At 47.6% G+C, this 21,837-nt stretch overlaps 1 protein-coding gene across 1 annotated transcript in view; it reads left to right on the top strand.

Annotated features, from left to right (window-relative positions):
- ZCCHC2 (zinc finger CCHC-type containing 2) overlaps positions 1–11,804 on the top strand; it is a 48,593-nt gene extending 36,789 nt beyond the window's left edge. The window contains exons 12-14 of the mRNA XM_090285419.1: positions 4,860–4,988; positions 8,954–10,243; positions 11,372–11,804. Coding sequence (XP_090141545.1) covers positions 4,860–4,988; positions 8,954–10,243; positions 11,372–11,439 — 1,487 coding nt within the window. The 3' untranslated portion in view covers positions 11,440–11,804. The remainder of the gene's footprint in view (positions 1–4,859; positions 4,989–8,953; positions 10,244–11,371) is intronic.
- The last annotated feature ends 10,033 nt before the right edge of the window (positions 11,805–21,837 follow it).

Genomic DNA, 21,837 nt, shown 5'->3' with positions numbered 1-21,837 from the left:
GTTCTTGTACTAGGTTTGTGTGGTTTTCGTTTGCCCACGATTGTTTTAAGGGCCCTTTATTTTTTAGGTTTTGTGTTCATTTGAGAAATGATGCGGGTTCATCAATAACTTTTCTGTGTTATGTTGACCTTCACTATTAGTTGTACAAGCAGTCCCTCTCAATATCGCGGTTCACTTATTGCGGCCTCTCTGTATCGTGGGTTTTTTTTTAAATATTACATTTAATTATTTATTGCGGATTTTTCGCTATATCGCAGGATTTTGTGGTACTGTACAGTAAGTATTAAAATAAATGTAAGGTTCCTACTTCGCAGATTTTCACCTATCATGGGGGGTCTAGAACGTAATACCCACGATAAGTGAGGGATCGCTGTAAAGATAAGTGAATGCAGGCCCACGGACCTCGAGGAGAATGTTTTGTTCACATGTACCTAACACATTTGTTGACTGATCCTACAAATAAGGATTTAAAATTCAGATTTTATTCAAATGTTACTGCATTAAATTATGATGCAACATAAATAACCAGAATATTTTTAGTGGAATTTTTAAAAATTACATATTTATTTAGAGAGATTGAATATTGATAAAGGAAATTAGTTAATTTTGACTATAAGGTCATTGGGCCAACTCATTGAATGAATGAACTGAGCTGTCTTTAGCGGGGAAATGACACGGGGAAAAAAAAACCTGTGTTGTTCATGAGTGTATTATAACCCTTTGGTGCTTCCTGTGGTGACAGCAGCTAAAGGAGGAAAAGGCTAAAATAAGACCGAAGGTCTTTGCCCGTGCGTGACTGGAAGTAGCTTCTGCCAGGTCTTCCTGTCTCTGTTCTTTCCTCCTTCAAGTTCATTTTCTACACTGACACCATATTATCTTCTAAAGCACATACTAAGTAAGTCATTCTGCAGCTGAAATTCCTGTCAGATACAGGGGTGGTCAAAAAGAGGCTTACTGTTTGTATGGAAAGATCATTAATTAATAATACAACGATAAACTCTGTGTTGCGCGTACTCACCACGTGAACCTCCTTTGGCCCACCCCTGCATAGGCACTGTCTCTTGTCTCTCACATAACTGGGGAGCCACTGCGCATCAGTTATGTTTGTAATGCTTCTTCCCTTTTCAGCTTCATAGTTTCAGAGGAGAAATGCATAGACTTTGGTCTCAGGCAGATGTGGGTTTGAATCTTGTACTCTGCCCGTTTCTTTAATATGTGGCCTTTGTGAAGCCTTAGTTTTCTCATTTGTAGAACAGGAATAATACCTACCTCACCAGATTATAAAAATTGAATGTGACAGCATATACAAAGCGCTTAGCTAATACTTAGCACATAGGTGTTCAGTGATTTAGTTCCTTTTCACCATTCTAAGTTAGAAGAAAACATGCTGTCAAGTTTATTAAGAACTTTGTAGTAATATCACAAGCTTCAATTTCTCCTTGTTTTCAAACATTATGAAAGTACAGTACAGCCTGGGGATGTCTAGATAAGCCTTATTCTGGGCCTGGCCCATGTGGCTCAGTTGGTTGGAAGGTTGTCGGTTTGATTCCCAGTCAGGGCATATACATGTTACAGGTTCGATCCTCAGTTGGGGCGTGTACGATCTCCAGTCCAGCACATACAGAAAGGCAGCCGATCAATGTTTCTCTCTCTCCCTTCTTCTCTTTCTCTCTAAAGGCAATGAAAAAAATGTCCTTGGGTGAAGATTAAAAAAAAAAAAAGATAAACCTTATTCTGTCTATTTTATCTTGTATATATGTCTCTGATTAATATATATATTTATACTTATAGAGGATGACTATAAATGAAATTACTTTGTACAACTTGTCTGGATGTCAAATGTAGATCAGATGTTTGCTGACTCCAGCTTATGAAAAACCTGTTTATTAATTTCTCTTTAAAATATTAAGGTATCAAGGAATTACCTTTAGCATTTAGTAAACTCAAGATCTATTTAAGATTTCTTTTTATGGAACAATCGCACTTATCATAAACTGTAGAAATTATATGGAAATTGAAACTATTGGGTCCTTCTGATTTGTTTGTTCAGATCTTTAACTCGGTCTGGTTTAACTCTGAGTGCCATGCGTAATCAAAATTTGGATCAACATGAGAAAAAATTATATCAATATATAACCTGAGGTACCAAAAAAGAGAACAAAACATAAAATACGAATTATTTCATTGTTATTTACATTTATAACCATCGAAAAAAGAGTCGCGGGGAGCGACACTGGCACTTCTGGGAAAATTTGTCAGCGTCGCTCACAGTAACGTTGGCACTCAAAGGGTTAAGAAAAGTATTACTTATTTTTAATTAAAACATTTAATTCTAGTTTGAGTAATAATACATTCATGTTGTTCAGAATTCTAAAGGAATACAACGACCCCTGTCTCCCTCCGGGTTGTCGCTCCCAGAGTGCTCTCGGTGCTGTTCATCGTCTGTGCCCTTCCCAGTGTCTTTACTTTAAAACCTCGAGCCTTAACCTCCCGCTGAGGAGACGTGGGGTTCCCCGGTGCCGGTGTTAGGGCTCTGTTGCCGCGCGTCCCCTTGTCCCCCCCACCCTGCTCTTCTGTGGCTGGTTGTAGCACCAGGAAGTTCGGGGGGAGTCAGGTGGTTGACCTCTCAGTCTCTTCTAAGAGAGTTTAGTGATTGAACCCTGGCAGGCGTGGCTCAGTGGACTGAGTGGCCTGAGAACCAAAGGGTCGCTGGTTCGATTCCCAGGCAGAGCACGTGCCTGGGTTGCAGGCCAGGTCCCAGTTGGGGGTGCGCGAGAGGCAACCATACAGTGATGTTTCTCTCCTTCTCTTTCTCCTGCCCTTCCCCTTTCTCTAAAAACAAATAAATAAAATCTTTAAGAAGAAAATAAATAAAAGAGTTTAGTGATTGAAAGGTCTCCCACTTTTCTTTAATTGTGGTTCTGATGTACCTAAGCAGTTAAGTCTAATTTCTGTTTGTTCATAAATACCAATAACCAGGATTTCTTTGTTAAAATAGTGGCTACTGTAAATTTTTGCTTTTTGTCTTCTTGCATGAACTTTTACCCCGTGAAACACGATAACAATAATAAAGTTTATCTCTCTTTTTAAAAGGGCAGCTTGTGGATACCCTTTGGCATATCCTCACCTCCACACCTGACTCTAGGATATCACATAATTTCTCGTAAAAATTTCCAAGGACTCTACACAATCCCAAAGCTGCCTCTGGATGATCAGAAAGAGCGCATTAGGTTTAGTGTAGATTTAGACTTATGTATTTAATTCTTTGAAAACTACAAATTAATATATGATAATTTGGTGATCCCAATGTTTACTACTTGTATAATCTAAAGACAGTAATTTTTAAATTGTGTCATTTTGAGAAATAGCTGCTTAAAAAAAAATTCTGTAACTTATTCTTTGAAGGTTCAAAGACTTCATGGTAGTTGCACTGTCTGAGTTTTGGTGAAGAAATCTCAGCTCGTCTGACCACATGGGCCCCTCCTAGCCCATCCTTTCTTGTTTGAGATTATCCTACTGAATCTATGCTATGATTCTCTTCATTCTTAAATGGTTCATTTTGTTATTTGCCAGATAAAATATTTATACGCAGAGTTTTCGTATGTGCCGTAGTTTTATATTTAGGTTTCATTTTCCCTAGTGCAGTTAGTGCCAGATCTGGGCCACAGTGTCCATTAGATTGTCTCCCTGGTAGCCACTGGTGCTGATGTGCATCCCTGGGTCACATCGTGACTGATAAATTCAGACCCTGTTATACGCCCGGCTACTGCTCTGCGGAATTTTTACTTGCCCAAATAACTCCTCAGCCACTTTCAGCCTCATGAGGCTTTGGACAGTTTCCCCTTGCTGGTTTTGCATGTTATTACTCAAAAGGAATTAGCAACATTTAATGACTTAATTGTTACTCAGTATTCATCCACCATTTGAGTTGCTGGGCTAGGCTAGATCATCTTAACAATCTTAACGCAGTTATAAATTTACTCCCTTCAAAAGACACAGATTAGTCAACCAACTTGGCCATCACAAACCGTATCGTTTCTCTAACACATTTTTTGTCCCAGTGATTAATAGTTACAACCTTTGTTTTGGCTCTCCCAGGCTGTGATGGAAACTAGTTACTCATCAGTAATTCTAAAAATCCCTCTGATGGGGATTTATGCACTAAAGTACGGTACACACTAAGCAGATCGAATGCTTGCTGCAAGGCAGAAACTGCTAGCTCCTGGATTTATAGAAAGGAATCGGACAGAGCCCTAAGTTAGGGCCAGTGTAGGAACGTCCAGTACCAGTTATACCAATATTCTTGCCGTGTGCTCAAAACAGAGGTAACTAATTGATCGTGACAGGCTCTGCACGTCACCCCCAGCCCTGCCTCTGTGCCACCTTGGCTTCTGGGCAGAACTCAGAGCTACTCAGTCTGCTTGGTAGGAGTTTACTCTTTGTGAATAGTCAGGTATAGTAATTTTACCTGAGGAGGCATTTTTGGCAGTCAGTTCTATTCTTCAGGTGTTTTAAAGAATGATTGTCAGTAAGTTCTGAGCAGTTAAAATATCTAGACTTTGAAAGGGGCCCAGCATGCTGTCATTGGACAGACCCTATGAAGAACCTTAACTCGGCTTTTGTGAAGTCAATAAGGTTGACTTTTTCCTCTGCCTTTGTTGTTTTAAGAATGTATTTATAAATTATTTTCAATTAAAATTGTGATTTAATAAAGTATTTTTTCTTAGGTCAGGGACCAGCTTTTCAGGTGATTGCAGGAAAACAGAAAAAACAAAATTACAGCTGTAACTAATTTCTAATGGTTTAAGTCAGAATTTACTACTCAACATTATTTTTTAAAATAGAATTATTATTTTTAGATGCGAATTTGGACGTTGGATCTGGACATGACACATGTGGAGAAACATCTTCAGAGAGTTACAGTTCCCCCTCTAGTCCACGGCATGATGGAAGAGAGAGTTTTGAAAGCGAAGAAGAAAAAGACAGAGGTTTGCTCTTTGGAGGGAACATGGGGGCAGTGGAGGAAATTACGTGTTGTCTCTTAAAATCAGTCAGACATAAGTAATCTTATATTCTCACCAACATCATTATTGATTTTTAATTTATTTGATATAGAGTGTATAGGCCATTGACTTAGCAGGTTCTGGCAGAGTTGATTTTTAAAAAACATTTCACAGCCTATGAAATTAAATAGAAAGATGACAATAATAATAAAATAGTGTAGAAAGATTGAAAATGTACATGTTGTTAGATGCACATATATTGAAAATTTTTATGTCTTCCTGATGGGTCGGCCAGTTTATCATTATAACATATTCTTCTTTGTCTCTAGTAACAAGTTTTATCTTAGCTTCTATCTGATAGTAATAGAACCACTGTAGTTCTCTTTCGGGTATTGTTTGCAAGGCACCTCTTTTTTCGTCCTTTTCCTTTAAACCTGCCTTTGTCTTTGAATGTAAGGCGTGACTTACAGACGGCACACCACTGGGTTATGGCTTTTTAGACATTGTGTCCAGCTCTGTCATTTGATGGGAGTGTTTAATCTATTTAAATTTACTGTAATTATTGATAAGTTAGGATTGACGTCTGTCATTTTGGTTTTGTATGTATTGCATCTTTAATTCCTACTTAAAGGGAGAGTTTAGGATCTTCTTGAGCCTTTCCTCGGTCACATGTGGCCCTAGACAGGAGTGTGGCCCGGGTCCGCAGGAATATGGCAGAGCTTTTCCCACCTCCTTGTGGACTCTGGTTCTCTGGTTTCTTTCTCTTTTTAAGTCTTTTGGTCAGCCTCTTGGCCCTAGCTGGTGACGCCGCCCCAGGCCACCAAGGCGTTCAAGGGGTGCTGCTGATGGGTTGTGGCCAGTGCCCTAGAGGCAAAGAGCCGTGAAGAGTGAACTCCAGCTACCAGACAGCCAAGCAGTGACCATTCTCTGGGGGTGGCTTTTCTAAAGCTCCAATCCCAGCTTCTCCTAGTGGCCGCTGGGCTGCTGGGTTTTGTAGGTGCTGAAGCTTGAGACTGGAGGCCTTACAGAGCTGGAGAAAGGGAGGTAGCATTAGGCAGGGTGAACGGCCAGAGTACTTGCCGTTCTTAAGAGACTCAGCTGTGTGTGAGTAAACACTCCTCCGACTGCTCTAAGTCTTCAGTTAATTTCCACAGTTCTGAACACTTTGATTTTGGCGGTTTTTGCCAGGATTCTTGTCGCTTTTAAGGAGTGGCTTGTTAACCGTCCTTAATCTGCTGTTCCAGAAGTGAAACCTCAAAAATATATAAGTTGAATGAGGATGTCATTTTTTAACACATGATGATGACATCTGATTGGTAACATTTTGGCTATAAGGTGTCCTGTGCTGGTGGGCAGTATTAAATGATTTCTCTGGGGTCACCCGAAGAACTATAGAGATCCTTAGACCACAGCATTTCAGCCATGCGTGGCTTCTTCCTGGCCAGTCCACAGCTCTCTGAGACCCCAGCGTCCGTGTTACAGCATCAGGTCATGTCTTGGAACAGTGGCAGCTGTGCTGCTGTATCATATACAATTAAAGCTACTCTTTACTTTTGCAGTTATTTTCGGGCTATTCCACAAGTTGCATGCAGTGACTGTACCCCCCATTCTACCAGTCTGCGGCAGCACTGCCTTTCCGGTCTGCAGAGTACATGTCCACTTGGGTTACTTTACAGCATCCCATTCTGTCGTCGGTGGGCTGAGTGAGGTGGGCCTGAGTGAGGTGGGCCTGTGTGGAGGAACTTGCCCTTTCCAGAGAGACGCAGTTATCCATGACTAAATGGGCCTTCTCTAAGTGAGGCTCCTTTGGGGCTATCTAAAACAAGCAAGGGGTAAATACCCACTGTGATTTAAAAAAAAAAAAAAAAAAGCTTTGATTTTGAGTGTGTGAAAGGTTGCTTTGAAAAGCACATGGCTTTGTGGTTATTGTTCTTATTGGTTGTAATGAGGTATTATTTTGAGTCTTTATATTTTTCAAAGTCAACACCAAAAAAAAAGGATGAGACCTATCTCTAATTAGCTCGGGAGTCCTTACAGTGCCCAGAAAACCATTTGGACCCATTTAAAATCATGGGCCGTTTGCTGACTACGAAGATTCAGGCGTGCTCTCCCTCTAGAGAGCACACCAGCCTGTGCTGTCCCCCTCCCCCCACCCCCACTCCTACCCCCTCCCCTTTCCTCCAGGCGCTGCCTTGGCCTTTCTCCCTCCTAAGCTCCAAGGGCCCTTCTTTTGCTTCTGTAACTTATTTCCCGAGGCCACACAGCCCAGCCGGCTCCCTTACTTCTACTACCTCTGTGCCTTCCTATTCAAACATTCTCTTATAATTTGGAAAAAAATAAGATTGTGCCCAACTCATATAGAAATTAAGTTGACCAAATGTTTATCTTTAACTCCATACTCATAATTGTGGTACAAATACAGATATAATGCCTTAAATATTTAAGTTACTCGTTTTTGGATACCTTTTGTTTTGTAAAGTTTAGTAATAAACACCTCATTAAGGGGAGCTTATGCTAGAACCATTTACTCATAAGTGGAATCTCTTCTCTCAAATGTAAATTATAATAGTTGAATTAATAACGCTATTGATAGCCTGTCCCTGAGTAGGTTCTGTTTAACCTTTCTCCAGCAAGACTTGTACGATTTGTTTTTAGTGTTGTTTAAAAAAAGTTTTTGACATCTTAAGCTGAATATAACTAGTTATTACCTTAATAAATATAAACATTTAAGTGTACTTTGCAATTCTGCTTGTATTTAAAAACAGAGATGGTAAAATAGGCGCTACAGCTAATTGCATGCCCTCAGCCCATATTGTTGCAGTACCTGGGTTCATGATATTTAAACAGTGAATTAGATTTTATCTTTTGCCCCCTTTATACCAAAAGTCAGGAAATCCAGGGGCAGTCTGGACTGAAGCTCTTCCTGTGCATAAGGGTGAGGATGATGCAGTAATAGAAACACACGCAGCGTCATCTGGCATCTGCCTCTCTCCTGTTGCTGTTGGAGAAGGGCGGGGCTCAGCCCCTGCCTGCGTCTGGTGTTCTAGCATATTCGTTCTGACTGTGATAGAGGCTTTACATTTTCTTCCCCCACTGAGATACTTAAATGTAAGAATATTTATTTTATTCTGAAAAAACTCTCTTCCATTTCTTACATCTAAATAGCTGAGTTAAATACACACTTAATTGAGCTCCTTTAAATTGTATCATTTATATGCAACAAATAGACCAAGGGCTTGGCATTGCAGAATATAAATCAAGTGAATTGCCTAAAATCGATTAAAGTTAAAAATATCTGATCCTCTTCTCAGTAGTAAGATGATATTAAATAAATCTCTGTATTTTATATTGTGCTTCGTTGTCTCCCATTAACCTTTTGTTGCTTTTCTCGCCATTGACTTTTTTAAATTAAAGACTAATTTCTTCTAGCACTTTTGGGTTTATAATAAAATGGAGGAAAGTACAGATATTTCCACCCCCCACGCACAACTTCCCCCATTATCAGCATAACTCAGTAGAATGGCCCTTTTTTAACCAAGGACGAGCCTGCGTTTATACACAGTTGTGGCACCGAGTCCATGCTTCCCTGAGGGTTCCTTCCCTCTGGGTGGCGTCCTTTCGGGGGCTCCGGACAGAGGCTTAATGACATGGCCCCTCATTATAACACCGCACAGTGCTCTCGCGGTGCGCCCCGGACCCATGCCTCCCCCCCCCCCACCATTGATCTGTTTTCATGGCTTTGCTTTTTCCAGAATCTATTTCTTAAATAAAGTCCATAGAGACCAAACCAATTAAAAGAAGGTCCACCTGGCAGTTAGGAAGCTGGGGGGACACATTTACTGCAGTTCCAAACTTCAGAGCTTGTTTTAGATAAACTTACATTTTATTTCTAGCGAGCGGGATGGGCGTGAGCGCTTGTGTTAACGGCTCTTTATATTTGTTCCCCCCAGACTCGGACAGCAATTCTGAAGACTCTGGGACCCCATCCGCAGCCAGGTTCACAAGTTACGGTGCTGTCACCCAGACTGTCGCTGTCAAGCCACCCGTGGAGATCGCTTCGTTAGGAAACGACGGCGGGAGCCTGCTGGAAGACCCTTTCCGCGCGCCCAAGTATCAGCACCTGTCCTTCGTGCCCGCGTTACACTGTGTCACGCACAGCGGCGCCCCGAAGCCCGACGCCGCCGGCCCCGCCCCGAAGGCGGGGGACAGCCCCGCGGTCGGCATGCTGGTGCCGAGCCCCGTCGCCCTCTCGGCGGTGAGGGAGCCCGCCGGCGCGGCCCCTGTCGGCATCCTGGGGCCGGCGGCGCCCGCCGGGGATGCAGAGAAGCACCTGGAGCTGCTGGCGTCGCCTGTGCCTCTGGCGTCCACGTTCCTGCCGCCCGGCAGCGCGCCCGCCCTGCACCTGACCATCCAGAGGCTGAAGCTGCCGCCCCCGCAGGGCCCTTCCGAGAGCTGCGCCCCGAGCGGCCCCCCGCCGCCGGCCGGGAGCACTGCCTTCGTCCCCGTGCACAGCCCGGGCAGTTTCCCAGGCCCGCCCGGCGCTGCCGCGGAGCCCGTCGCCAAATCGGCCTCCGCGGCGGTGGGACTCAGCCACGCGGTGCCTGCGGCGGAGGGGGACCCCGGGCCGGCGCCGCAGCCCGCCGGCCTGAAGGTGGTGCTCGCGGCCGCGCAGCCGCAGGCCCCCTTCGCGCTGCCGGGGCCCCCGCTGGCCGCGTCCACGCCGCCCGCGGGGCCCACGCAGGCCCCGGGCCCCGCGCCCAGCAGCGCGCAGAGCGACGGCGCGCCCTACCTGAGCGCGGCGGGGGGCGCGGGGCCGTGCGGCTCGTGCGGGCGCCGGTGCGGCTGCGGGAGCGGCGGCCTGCAGCTGGGCAGCTGCTACTACCCCGGCGCCGTGCCCGTGTACCGCGTGCCGCTCTTCCCGCTGCCGGCCGTGTGCAGCGGCAGCTACCTCAGCCAGGCGCCCCAGGGCGGCGGCGGCCAGCTCCCCTTCTTCCTGCCGCCGGCCCCGTACGCCAACGGGCTGGTGCACGACCCGGTCGCGGGGGGCCAAGGCAGCTTCGGCCTGCAGCAGGTGACGGGCTTCGGGCGGTACTACCCCGTCTACGCGGCGCCCAGCGTCGTGGCCAGCGCCGGCGGCTCGGGGCCCAAGAAGAGCGGGAGCGTCTCGTGTTACAACTGCGGTGTCAGCGGGCACTTCGCTCAGGAGTGTAAGCAGTCGTCCATGGAGGCCGGCCAGCAAGGTAACCCCGAGGGCCCGCAGAGGACCTGCTTTTAGCGCGCCGCGTCCCCGCCTTAGTGGCCGCGAGCCTTCCGTCGCGGCAGAAAGTCGCGGTGCGTTTGTTTACGGACGTGGTGCTTCCAGCCCGCAGGGCCCAGTGCGGGCCCGGCCACAGCGCCAGGGGGCTCGGAGGGGTCGGCCTCCCGGTCAGCGAGAAGCCAGGAAGGCACTTTTTAGGGAACGGAGTAGGAGCTGGCAGTACAGAATGTCACCTCTCTGGCTCATAGCACTTTTTTCCCCCTTAGAGCTACAATCTTTCATTAAGTAAGGAAAATTGTTAAAATATTGAAAAACTAGGAAGTAAGGCAGTCATCTGACATTTAGTATGTCTGTGCATTACTGGGGGGCCTGGCGTACCCCCGTGCTCCTTTCCTGCCCAGCAGGCGTTTTAAGTTAAATGCTATTGCATTTTAAGGAACAAAATATTTTAAGCACTGGTTCGGAAGTAAGGAAATTTGAACTAAATTTATTATTACCACCAAAAAACAAAACAAAACAAAAAAAAATACGAGATAATGCCCTTAAATAAGTATGAGTAAGATGCAAAATTCCATATACAGCTCACACTGTTACTTTTCGTTGGTATTTGGCTTTTGTCATTTTACCAAATATCACCCAGAAATTGAGTCTTGAATCGGGAGTGTATACTTGGCATTTTTAAAGGTTTTATTTATTTATTTATTTTAGTTTTAGAGAGAGGGGAGGGGAGGGAGATAAAAGAGGGAGAGAAACTGACTAGTTGCTTCTTGCACACCCTCAGCTGGGGACCTGGCCCGCAATCCTGGCATGTGCCCTGACCAGGAATCGAACCGGCGACTTTTCACTTCGCAGGCCGGTGCTCAGCCCGCTGAGCCACACCAGTCAGGGACACTTGGCATTTTTAAAAGAAGCCAGAGTTGGATAGCTTTAGGTTGAACTTAGAGCACAAACTTCAGATTACTTTTAAAAAGTAATTTTATTTACCATTTGGAGTCGTGGTAGTGCGGAAGAAGACACCTTCCGACAAGCATGCCCGTTTGATACCTTGTAGTGGTTTGTCATGCGTTGCATTGTAAGCAGTGACTTAGCAGTTCTGTCTTTCCCGTTTTAGGCACTTACAGACTGAGATACGCACCTCCCCTCCCCGCTCCCAACGATCCGTTGGACTCTGCAGACTGAACCGAGTAAAGCTTGCCTACCTAATACACTGACGTTGGGGAGTCGTGGTGGGTGCGGAGGGGAGGAGAGGAAAGGTATTTTGTTCTTGTTTCTTTGTCTATACATTTCCGGGATTTCTGTGCAGTTGGGGTTTTTCGTTTCTCCTGTACCAATGTCCAAAACAAAAAAGAATGCATTGCTTTTGAGCCTCTGGTCTCCTGGTTCAACAACAGGCTTGTCTGTATGATACATGTAATTTAAACATCCAAATGAACCATCAAAAGGAAAATGGATGCGTGGTTTTTTGTTTTTTTACACTGAATACTTGCTGTGTGCAATGTTTACTGAATCTTTAAAACTGTGTATTTGATTTTTTTTTTTTTTTTTTTTTTTTTACAACACTGGTAACAGTCATATGGTTTTGGAAAAAAGATACTTTGCTTCTTCCCCAGCTTTTCTCACTTTCACCGTAAAGGACACTTCCCTCCCCGCCCCCCTCGGCTCCCCAGTGGCCCACTAGGAGGGGTGGCTGGCGCGCTGGTCCACACTGTTGGGAACCGCTCTGCACATAAAGTGAGGGTAGGATGTTTCACCTTAATCATAAAGGGGAGCAATCAGACTCCCCAAATAGTGTGTATATATGTAATAAACAGCATCACGTAAATACATATATGCAGCGCTTGTTGTCCAGATAAAAATTTAAATTAAGTGGAAGAAGTAAAACCATATGAAACTGAAACAATATGATGTATGAAGTGGACGGAGAGCTTTTTCTTACAACTTTTTTACTTCATACTTTTTTAGCCTGTGGCTTCAGAGAGACGTAAAGTGAACAAACCAGCGTGAGTGTTGTGCGTGTCTGTGTTGGTGACGGCAGCCGGCAGCCGATACTGCTTGTCGTCTGTCCCTGTGTCGTGCTCAGGGCCACTGCCTGAGTGCGGGTTTCTTTCCTACACCACCTGTTACAGTGTTATGTTGTGGCGAACATGTGTGTGGTTTATTGCCATCTGAACAGAAGCTCTGCCTTTCTGCAGAAGTCAGGTATTGGTTCCCTGGCCTGTCTCTCGTGGCAAAGTCACTCTTGTGACCGTTGACCACTATGCTTGATCATAATGTGAACGACTGAATTCTGCGTGTAAGATGGTATTAATCATGTCAGTGTCATGTCACTAAGTTTAATGCTGCTGTTTAAAAAAAAAAAAAAAGGTTTTCTTAAAGCCAACCTATGTACTAAATTGCTTCCGGGTAATTTTTGATTTCCTAAAGTGCACTGAGGTTATCTGGGGGGTGGGGGTGGGGTGTTCTCGGGGCTGCTGCGTTCGGCAGCATCGGCACCTGCCTCTGTACAGCGTGGGGTGAGCGGCCGGGTTGGGTTCTGTCCCCACGCCTCGGGACAGAGCTGAAACGAAAGGTTCTTGTCACGTGCGGCGACTTTGGTGCGCAGCGGGGGAACATAGGTGTTGGGTCTTGGTTCCGAAGCCTGACACGTTGCTAGACAAGAGGAAAAACTTGAAGAAAAAAGAAGCCTCATGTAATGCTTCATAGGTAGCATTTATATTTATAGCAGCCATGTACATTTTTAAACTTTCTTTCAGGGGCGGGAGCTAAAGGGGTGGGGTGGGTGTGAAAGGGGTAGAGGAAAGCTTTAATTTAAAAAGAAAAAATGTTTGAGGAAAGGAGATTATTTTGATTAATTATATTTTATTTGATCTGGGTATTTTTGGACCACATTATTAAATTAATTGTTAAGCTGCAGTTGAGTTGTTCAGGTGAGAGTTTTGATAGGCCGCGTCCGGGCTGCGTTGTGATCCCTTGCCGGTTGTACTTTGGGGCTTGTTTTATGATTTACAATACTGTACTGTACCTGGGAGGTGTGCTGCCTTCTCCTTATTTGTACGTTTACCATATACTTTGATATTTGAAATGTTATGTACTGGAAAGGCCACTTATATTTCTAGAACAGATTGGATTTTATGCAACCTTTTTTCCTTGAATTAACAGCAATAAAAAAAATGAAAAACAGCCTAAGAATTGTGCTTTATTACAAATTTTATAACAGTGAAAGATAGGAGGATATTACACATCATAATTGTTTTTGTTTTTATTTTAAAGAATCAAGCCACAGTTTCCCTGCAACCTAGGCACTGAGTCCCAAAGGCACTTACCGTCTGGACATTCTTGTCCTGCCCCCTCCCCCCAGCAGCGTGACTGTACATGTGACCGTTTGTCCACCAAAGAGAAGACTGCACTTCTGTGCTCCCTGAGCACACACAGCGCTGCTGGCGTGGCCTGGACAGATCCTGGGGCTGTGTCACTGGTTTAGGCCTTTCTCACTGAAAGTATATAGGACTTCATCTCCTTTCTCAAATTTGTTAGTATGATTTTGTTTTCTAAGTACCCCTCTCAGTACAATACTGAATATCTTTACTTGATTGGTCGTGTCTTCTAAAATCTGGTAAAGTCAGTTTTATAGTCATTAATTTCTAAGAGACGATGGAATGGCACTTGCCAGGTATCTGTACATCAGTCATGCCCCCTGGCAATGACTAATGTCCCTCAGCCCAGGCCCTCAGGGAGTCTCCCAGCTCTCAGGGCACTGAGTGACAGTCTGGAGCCCTCTGGCGAAGTCCCTCTGCACCCCATGGGCAGTGGGCTTGGTGGCTCACAGTGCTCCAGCTTTCAGCGTTAACCAGCGAGTAGGCACCTGTGCGTGACCTCCGTGTGAACCGCTCGGAGGTGGCGCGCAGGTCTCCAGTGTCATTACCTGAGTCCTCCCCCATCCCTTCACCCTCCTTCTCCACCGCGCCAAGGCAAGAACTACTCTCAATTCTATTCTTCGCATATTTTAAATCCCCCTCCTTCAAATATGCTTCAGCTTTATAGGAGGTGTATCCTGGACCTGGCCTTCTGTGAAAATCATGTTACCTTACTATCCGTGCCATCATACATTAACTAGCATGAATTTAATTTGATTTTAAAAATTAAAAACACTATTTACTCAAATATTCACATTTTAATATCCGCCACCATCAAGATGAAAATATGCCATAAGAAATATGCCTTCTATCTCAGGGTCAAACGGATACATCTGGTGTTCCTTTCCCGCAGTTTAGCCATTTTTACTAACTTCATAATATTCCATTGCATGGTCGGGGATGGCGGGTAAATGTAAATATCGCAAGATGGGCCATACCACTTTCCGAGAGGTTCGCGCTCACAGGAGCAGCGCACGATCCCTGGGTCTGTCTCGGATGCCCTGCCGGAACGATCCAGCAAGAGCCCCGTGGCAGGCTGGTGAGAGAGAGCAGCGGGCGGCGTGGACGTGCCCACGTGAGGCTCCGCAGAGGAGGTGAGTGTGCAGCGCCTTCTGGGGCGGGTAGGTTGGGGGGACCCCTGTTGGGGCGGGGACGGTACCCCAGGGAGAAAGTGTGTGAAAGGACAGAACAGAAGTGACTGAGTTGGGAGATAGGGGGAGGCGACCAGGGCAGCTGTCGTCAAGGGCACGTTTTGAAAAGGGTGGTGACGTGCGTGCTTCCACAGAACGGATTTGGACTGGAGATTCGGGACTTGACTGAATGAAAACGTGCACATTTTAAACAGACAAAAATTGTTGACAGCAGTTTTCGAGGAAACAGTTGGATGGCTGAGCGTCAAGAAAGCTGGAGGTCCAGGGGCTGGTGGGGGTGGGGCAGTGGGGAGGGAAGGGGGTGGGAGAGGTGAGCGGAGGGCGACTCTGGGCTTCGTGTTCCATGGATATAAAATGCAACTGTTGATTTCAAGTGATGGCCATGGAGAGCAAATGAAATAATAAATGGGAAAGGTCCGGCATAATGAATGAAAAAGCACCAGGAAGGCACTCAAAACGTTAGTGGAATTCAATTTTGATGAACAGACTGCGATTCTGGTTTGAAGGCCGTGGTTCTCGGGTGGCGAGAAAGCTGGCCAACAGTTCTCCGTTATATTCCGTGTCGTTACTCCAGCTCTCTCCACTGATAAAAAACAGATAGCCCTGGTCCTCAAAAATTATGTCTAGTTGGAGAACTTACCAATGAATGGCAGCGATGGGCCCTCTATACACGAGCTCAGTCCCACAGTCCTGAATTTTCAGTACCAAAACAGAATAAATTCATTACAAGGCAGACTCACATTTTTTTTGCATCAGTGCTAAAAATTAAATTTTTTTCTGAGATGGTTCCGAAAACATGAAAGCACCGTGTAAAATATGTATTTTTTAACAGGTGTTATCTAGGACTTACAAGCACCGCCCATCTGGGCTTGGAAGATACCTCTTTTCAGGTCTCCGCAGAGATCACAAAACCATTCCAACGTTAGGGCAGAGAACAGATGGAGGCCAGCTGAGACGAGGATTCAGCCCCATAACCCTCCCGTCGTTTCATCTACAATAAGAAAAACGCTGACTTCCTCCACCCGACCCCGCCCCCCCAAAACAGCCCATTTATTTTTAGAGAACAGAGCTGTGCTGTGAGGGGTGCAGTCATAGGGGTGCTCTGACTTCAAGCGGGGTGACTATGTCTCTGGTCCTTCCTTCTTGGGGAGGGGGGCCGCTATTGTGAGAAGGAAGGGCTGTGGGGTCAAGGTGAAGGGGTAGGTGATAGCTCAGGCAGAGGGCGCGTTTTTTGTGTGTGTGTTTGTTTTGTTTTGTTTACCTGCAGCGCCCTAGACCCTTCACCTTCCAGAGGACGGTGGGCAGAGGGCAGCGCCGGGCGATCCTAGCACATGTAGACACGTAGCCTGCGCTCTGCGCGGACGTCTGTCCATCCTGGCAGCGCGCGGGTAGGGTGCGGCGAGGCGGGGCCCGGCGATGCTTCGTTGTTTTCCCTTTTCCTCCCGCAGCTCCGACTTGATCCGCCGTGAAAGGGCTCGGCCAGGAGCAGCGCCACCTTGTGGGGGACGAGGACAGTGCGTGCAAGCAGGCGCTATTTCCCACTGACCGAGTTTAGAGAACACGGAGCGTAAGACAGAAAACATTTGAGATTGTTAAGCCTGTGCCCCAGACCTTCTAGAGTGCAGGCAGATGGCCATGAAAGTTATCGGCAGTTTCTTCTTTCGGCCGTTGCGGTCTGAGTTTGTTATAAACACCTGAAACGCATCGGTGGTACTTGGCAGTTTTTCTCTGTGGTCGCGGGTCAGCACAACTGTGAAGGGCATGGCATCTTCCTCCGCCCCGTTGTGTAGGGTAGAGGCTCCGGTGCAGAGGGGCTGAGTGCCATGACACGCCAGTGATGAGGGCCCGGCCCCAGCTGCAGACTGATGCTCACGCACCGCACTGCTTCCTGCCCCAGGTGCTTCTCGGCCGAACTGACGGCAGTGCCCTTTCATTTATTTATTAGTTATTTATTTTTACTCCTCACCCGAGGCCATGCTCATTGACTTTAGAGAGAGAGGAAGGGAGGGAGTGAGAGAGCGAGAGAAACATTGATGTGAGAGAGAACCATCGATCAGTTGCCTCCCGTACGCACCGTGACTGGGGATCGAACCCACAGCCTAGGTATGTGTCCTGACTGGGGGTGAACCTGCAGCCTTTTGGTGTATGGGATGATGCTCTAATCCACTGAGCCACACTGGCCAAGGCCAGGACAATAACCGTTTAAAATCATATAAAACAACAGGGAGCCATGGTCTTAACAACCATGGGGACCCTGGATTCCTGAGACAGGACTGGGCCAGGTCCTAGTTGGTCAGAATGTCTCTTTTCTCTGTGTTTGTCCAGACCCCGGGCCACAGACTGTACTGGTGTTAGGAACCCGGCTGCATAGCAGGAAGTGAGCGGTGGGCCAGCAAGCAATGCTTCACTCACTTTATCCCCCCAGCTCTGCCTCCTCTCTCCCCCACCCCCCTCCCACATCCATAGAAAAATTGTCTTCCATGCCAAAAATGTTGGGACTGCTGTGTTGAAGGTGTGAGATGAAGGAGCGTTTGCAGAGATGGGAACCCCAGGGCCCTGAGAACCAGGCTTTAAGTATGTGCCTATCTCAGATAGACTCAGTGAGCGGCAGTTCTCACCTACATCCAAGCTTATGAACATACACAAACACATACCCCCCATTAGAACACTGAGTTTTGCTCTGCACAGGTTTTTATTATCCCCAAGCGTCTTGATAAACTGAGCCTTGAGTGACTATTTCATTAGCATTTAAGACTTCAGAAATTAAGAAATAAAGTATCCAGGGCACGCAGAAGAGACACACACAACTGCTGATACTGCTAAAGCTCTGCCATCTGCATGAAGGTTGTCCCGCCACCAGCCCCCACTGCTCACATACGCGGCCTTGGCCTGCGAGCGGGAGCCGCGATGGTCGCACCCATCCCAGAACGAATGCGAAGGAGGCCGCCAGGTACCGGTCTTTACCTGGTGCTCGTCCGTGCTGGCATGTCAGGGCTCGGTCATGTTTGCAGCATGGTGGCCCGGTTGTGCATTGAACGCCTCTGTTAAATGAACTCGGACCAGAGGTGGCACCTATCATGGCTCTGTTCCCACACCCACCCACCGTACACATGACCTTTCTCAGGCTTACTTACAGAATGGGGATGCCATTCATGTTGCAGACCAGGGACAGGGGTTAAGCTGGGCAAAATAGAGAAGGCGCTACATGTCGAAGGCATAGTGGGTGCACAATAGATTCTTAATGGCAGTGACACCTCAGTGTCCTTCAGAGGCCAGGCACCGGGAGCTCACTTCAGCCTCACAACAGCCCTAGGAGGTACGCACTGGACCCCCTTTTACAGTTGGGAAGCTGAGGCACAAAGGCTAAGTTGAGTGTCCAAGGACTCAGCAGGTAAGAGACAGGGCTGGGTTCGGAGCCCACTGTGCTTACGCACTGGGCTACTTTGCTTCTGCTTTGTGCCATGGCAGAGTGATGGCATCGGCCCTGCGCGGGGGTCAGGCGGGCAGCCCCTTGGGCAGGCTCTGTGTCACTGCTGTGCTCATGAGCAGCCGTCCCTCTGGGACCTGTCCTCTTCCTCACCCGAAAGCTGAGTGGTCGGTCGGTCGCGAGAGGGTGATAAAGATCAAACGCAATGATCTCAAAATTCCCTGGCTGGAAGCTCTTTGCTTTTAAGTGGTTTATCAAGATTTTCTAATTCTTGACTTTGACACTTATTTTGGGTTTAACTGGTCTGGAGTCCTTACTGGCTGCGGTCAGGAGCCCAGACCCCAACTGCCGTGGGAATGCCGTCCGTCCAGGCCCCGGACAAGCCCGGAGGGAAGACGGCGCGCTGGGTGGGCCGGCCGCTAGGGGGCAGCCAGAGGGGGCTGCCGCCCACTGTCCCGCAGACAGCCCGTGCGTGGGTCACCAAGGCTCCGGGCTCTTCTCTGCGTGTATTCCTGACGCTGTGGTTTGTGCGCCTTTCAGGCCGAGCGTGAAGCTCGCATACAGTCTCGTGTGAAGGACGGGGTGAGGTGGGGCCCGCAGCGGGGCTGCGGGAGGGACTCAGGAGCAGCAAACCACGACCACCGCTGAGAACGGCTTGTGCCTCTTCAAATGGTTGAAAAGCGCTGATTTTTTATGACTCGGGAGAATTAGATGACATTCAGACTTCAGTGTCTACCAGTGACGTTCCTTGGACCCCGGCCAGTCCTACAGGTAATGGTATGTTACCTGTTCCAGGGGCTTTGTCCCGAGCCTGAGACATTGTCTGTCTGCCCCACCCGCGCAGGGAAGGCTTGCTGCCCCTGACCTATGTCAACATGATCCAGGCAGAGATGCCCTTGCCGGGATCTCTCGGGCCCCGATGTGGTGACCACAGCAGTTTGCGCTCTGTCCTCTTGGTGCTGTGTCTGCTTAGCACGAGGAAGGAGCACCTGTGCTCGCAGCCGGTCAGCAGACACCTCTCGGCTGGGAGCCGGCGGGGGCGGGAGGGGAGGACTGGACGAGGGGCATCACTAGCTCACTAGCTCGTTGCAGCAACACGGTGACAAGCGGCGGGGTCACAGTGGGGAGGGAGGTGAGCTCTGCCTGCCGAGACCTGGGGGAGGATTTTCAAAGGACACAACATTTCAATTGGTCGGAGAAGGAAGACGTGAGACGAGCAAATGGCAGGGGAAACCGGTCATTGTCAAAGATGTATTTCAAGAAAAGCACTGCAGAGTAGGGGGAAGGCCGGGTGGTAGAGGGTGGCTGGGGGTGAAGGCATCCCAGAAGGAGGGCAGGAGAAGCAGGTTTGAGAGAGAAAAGCCTTTGGTCCTTGGCTCAGGCTGAACTTGGGGTGCCCGAGTGACATCTGGTAGCCAAGTGTTTGTCTCCAAGCGGGACCTTGGAGCACCTGCTGCAGAATCACCTGGGACCTAAATAAAACCACTGGATACCTTGGCTCTCCTTCCCTGACACAGACCTACAGAATGGAAGTTCCCAAATTCATTGGGGAGAGCAAAGCGGAGCCACCAAGGAGGCTGACCGTGGGGGTTACTAGAGAAGATAGACAATGTGCCCTGAAGCCAAAAAATAAAAAAAGCTTTCCAGAATGAAGTGCTCATGACTGCCACATGCAGCGCAGATAAGGAATCATGCCCGGTGAGTGACAGCCATGCCCTGGTGACGCTAAGATGACAGCAACTGGAGGAGTGGTGACATTCGCCATCAGAAGTCAGGCCACAGCGGCTCCTGCCAGGCCCCCGGGATGCTGCTGCCTCCACCCCCCCAGCATTCACTTTCCTGCCTCTCTGCCTGTCCCCAGCTTCCAGGAAACAGTTCCCAGGTAAGTCCCAGGAGACCCAAACTTGGTCCACAAGTCACTAGTAAGTCCCAGCCAGTTAAACGGGCTGGGAACAGGAGAGAGGCTCCGGCCACCAGAAGGCCTCGTCTTAACAGTGCGTGTGGGACAGGCGAAGCTTAATCAGCAGCAGCCGGCCGATGGGAAACGGCACTCACTTGGATTTACAGAAATACATATGAAAAGGTGAGGGGCTGGCTCTGCCTGTCACTTTGTTGGGGTGAGGGGAGGGAGAGGAGCACCAATTCCATTCTGGGGGCAACGTTTAAACTGCTAGGACGAGCATTTCAGAAGGTTCTATTTCCCACCAAAGAAGTGATATATTTAATCCAACTCTTTTTTAGGAGGTCCCGGGACAACCTTTAACCTTAGTCTGGTTGCAGATATTTTAAAGGCAGGCTACTATAGCGGTTGTCGGCACAGACACCTGACCCAGCAATTGCTTCCCTTGGTATTCACCCAAATACACTGAAAAGTCACGTTCATGCCAACAAGTGCTTAGAGCGACATTATTCATAATTGCCCACGCCTGGAAACAACCGAGGTGTCCTTTACTAAGTGATAAAGAAATAAACTGGGGTGCATCTAGATATTGGAATATTCTGGAAAAAAAAAAAAAGAAAAAGGAAGAAAGGAAGGAGCTATCTGGCCGTGAAAAGACATGGAGGAACCTTAAATGCGTATTACTAAATAAAGAAGCCAGACTGAAAAGGCTACACACTGTATGATTCCAACTGTATGACATTCTGGAAAAGACCGTTTTGCAAGAAAACTGCCCAACTGACTTCCAAAACGGCGAGGCCCTGTTGTGCTCCCCCCAGCAGCGAGCGGGACTTCCTGCTGCTCCATGTTCTCGCCAGAGTTTGGGAATTTGGTTTTGCTAGTAAGTGTGCAGTGGCGTCTTATTCTTGGGTGACTTTGCGGTTCTCTAATGATATATGAAGTGAAGCATTTTTTTCAGTGAGGTGTCCACATCTTCTGCAGATTTTTTAAATTAGGCTTTTTTTTTGTTTGAAGAATTCTTTGTATACTTTGCATACCAGTCCCTTGTCAGATACATGTTTTGCTTTCTCTGTATCTTTTCATTCTTTTAATGCTTTGCCTTTTTATTATAATGAAATGGAAATGTGGGCATACCAAGGGACAGAAACCAGACAGATGGATTCCACTCCGCCTTTAGCCTTTTTTTCCTCCCCATCTTTATTCTTGTCAGATGCTGTGCCCAGCATTCTCCAGTGGTTCTTCCTTGTGCATTCAGAACATGCCAGAAAGGGACTCCCCAGTGGCTGCTGCATCCTCAACCCAGAGCTGGTGCCGCTCGCCTGGCTGTGGTGCGGGGGCTGGGGAGGGTGTCTCCAAGTCCCTTCCTTGTGGGTACAACCAGGCAGTCTCAGGGGCCCGGGCCACTGCTGTGCCTTTCGTTGCTTGCCCGGAGGACAGAGACTGTGGGCTGACAGTGGCCTCCTCTCATAACTTCCTCAGCCTTCCTTGGACACAGGGCTGAGTTCCTCCCTCGTGTATTTATAGGGACGTGCAGAATAAAAGGACGAGTAAGCGGTTTCTAATTCAGGCTCCAAGCGGGGGCTGCAGGTGCTGCCTGTTGCTGCCCGGGGCAGATGGGCCTCCTTTCTGGAACACACTCACAGACCTTGGTGGGGCCATGACAGAACAGAAGACAATAGCCCAGAC

This window comes from Furipterus horrens, unplaced genomic scaffold (assembly GCF_987537825.1).
Source record: "Furipterus horrens unplaced genomic scaffold, mFurHor1.1.pri manual_scaffold_8, whole genome shotgun sequence".
NCBI classification, from domain to species: domain Eukaryota; kingdom Metazoa; phylum Chordata; class Mammalia; order Chiroptera; family Furipteridae; genus Furipterus; species Furipterus horrens.
The sequence above is the reverse complement of the archived record's forward strand: the minus strand, read 5'-3'. Positions and strand labels throughout refer to the sequence as shown.